General features: G+C 27.8%; 1 protein-coding gene across 1 annotated transcript; it reads left to right on the forward strand.

The window, feature by feature from the left end:
- Nucleotides 1–215: 215 nt before the first annotated feature.
- On the forward strand, nt 216–843 carry LOC108771268 (uncharacterized; the record flags this gene model as incomplete). Its single annotated transcript, XM_018537204.1, has 2 exons — nt 216–537; nt 737–843. Coding segments are annotated over 2 exons (429 nt in total), but the record flags the coding sequence as incomplete, so codon positions are not given.
- Nucleotides 844–892: the final 49 nt, after the last annotated feature.

The following is an 892-nucleotide window of genomic DNA, read 5'->3' on the forward strand; positions in this document are numbered from 1 at the left end:
AACTGTAATTAATTACTTTTACAAACTAACTTTCCCATCCCTGGACTTATTCTATATTTTGATATTTTTTAATTTATATATGTTTGTGTAGTTATCTATATATACATTCTTCCATTTTTTGCCTTTTACTAATTGGTATCAATTAAACTAATTGCTTCTGGTATTTATTTTGTTGCACTACTTGAACTAAATCACATTGCCTTTATTTCTTACAGGCTGTGTTACGTCAATGGCGAAAACTACGCCTTTCAAATGCTCCAAAAATTGTACTTTCCATGACAATGACATTGCCTTTGTTACCGCCAGATATGTTTCAAGAAGCTATGTCTATTATACAAATCGAAGCTGATATCCTTTCTTGCGAATATCCAGATATTTTACAATTTACGTCCTATCTAAGACGTACCTGGTCAAATATGGCATCAAAAATTAGTACCTATGGTTGTCCTGTACGTACTAATAACATAGTAGAAAGTTTTCATAACATTGCAGTTCAAAAACTCGGCACAAGAAATATTAATGTTTGGACGTTTCTAGGTAATGTTTTTTTTTAGTTAATATTTTTATTAACATATTTTTGTTGATTACATATTATAAATATTCACTAACTACGGTAAATATTCAATATTATTACAAAAACTGTCTCTTAATTACTTTTTATGATTATTAACACTTATTCGAGTTATTATATTTTATACATTAATCTTAATTTTCCTTTTTCTAGAAAAATTAGCAGATTTGATTACCGATCAAGAACTGGATTTTCGTCGTTTAAAAAATAATGTTAGACCTCGACGAAGCCATACACGGACAAATAGAGAACGCGATATCAAAATTATTAATGCACAAAAAGATTTGATTAATAAAAGGTAATATTTTATATTTGTATAAT

This window comes from Cyphomyrmex costatus, unplaced genomic scaffold (assembly GCF_001594065.2).
Source record: "Cyphomyrmex costatus isolate MS0001 unplaced genomic scaffold, Ccosl1.0 C2255671, whole genome shotgun sequence".
Classification (NCBI taxonomy): domain Eukaryota; kingdom Metazoa; phylum Arthropoda; class Insecta; order Hymenoptera; family Formicidae; genus Cyphomyrmex; species Cyphomyrmex costatus.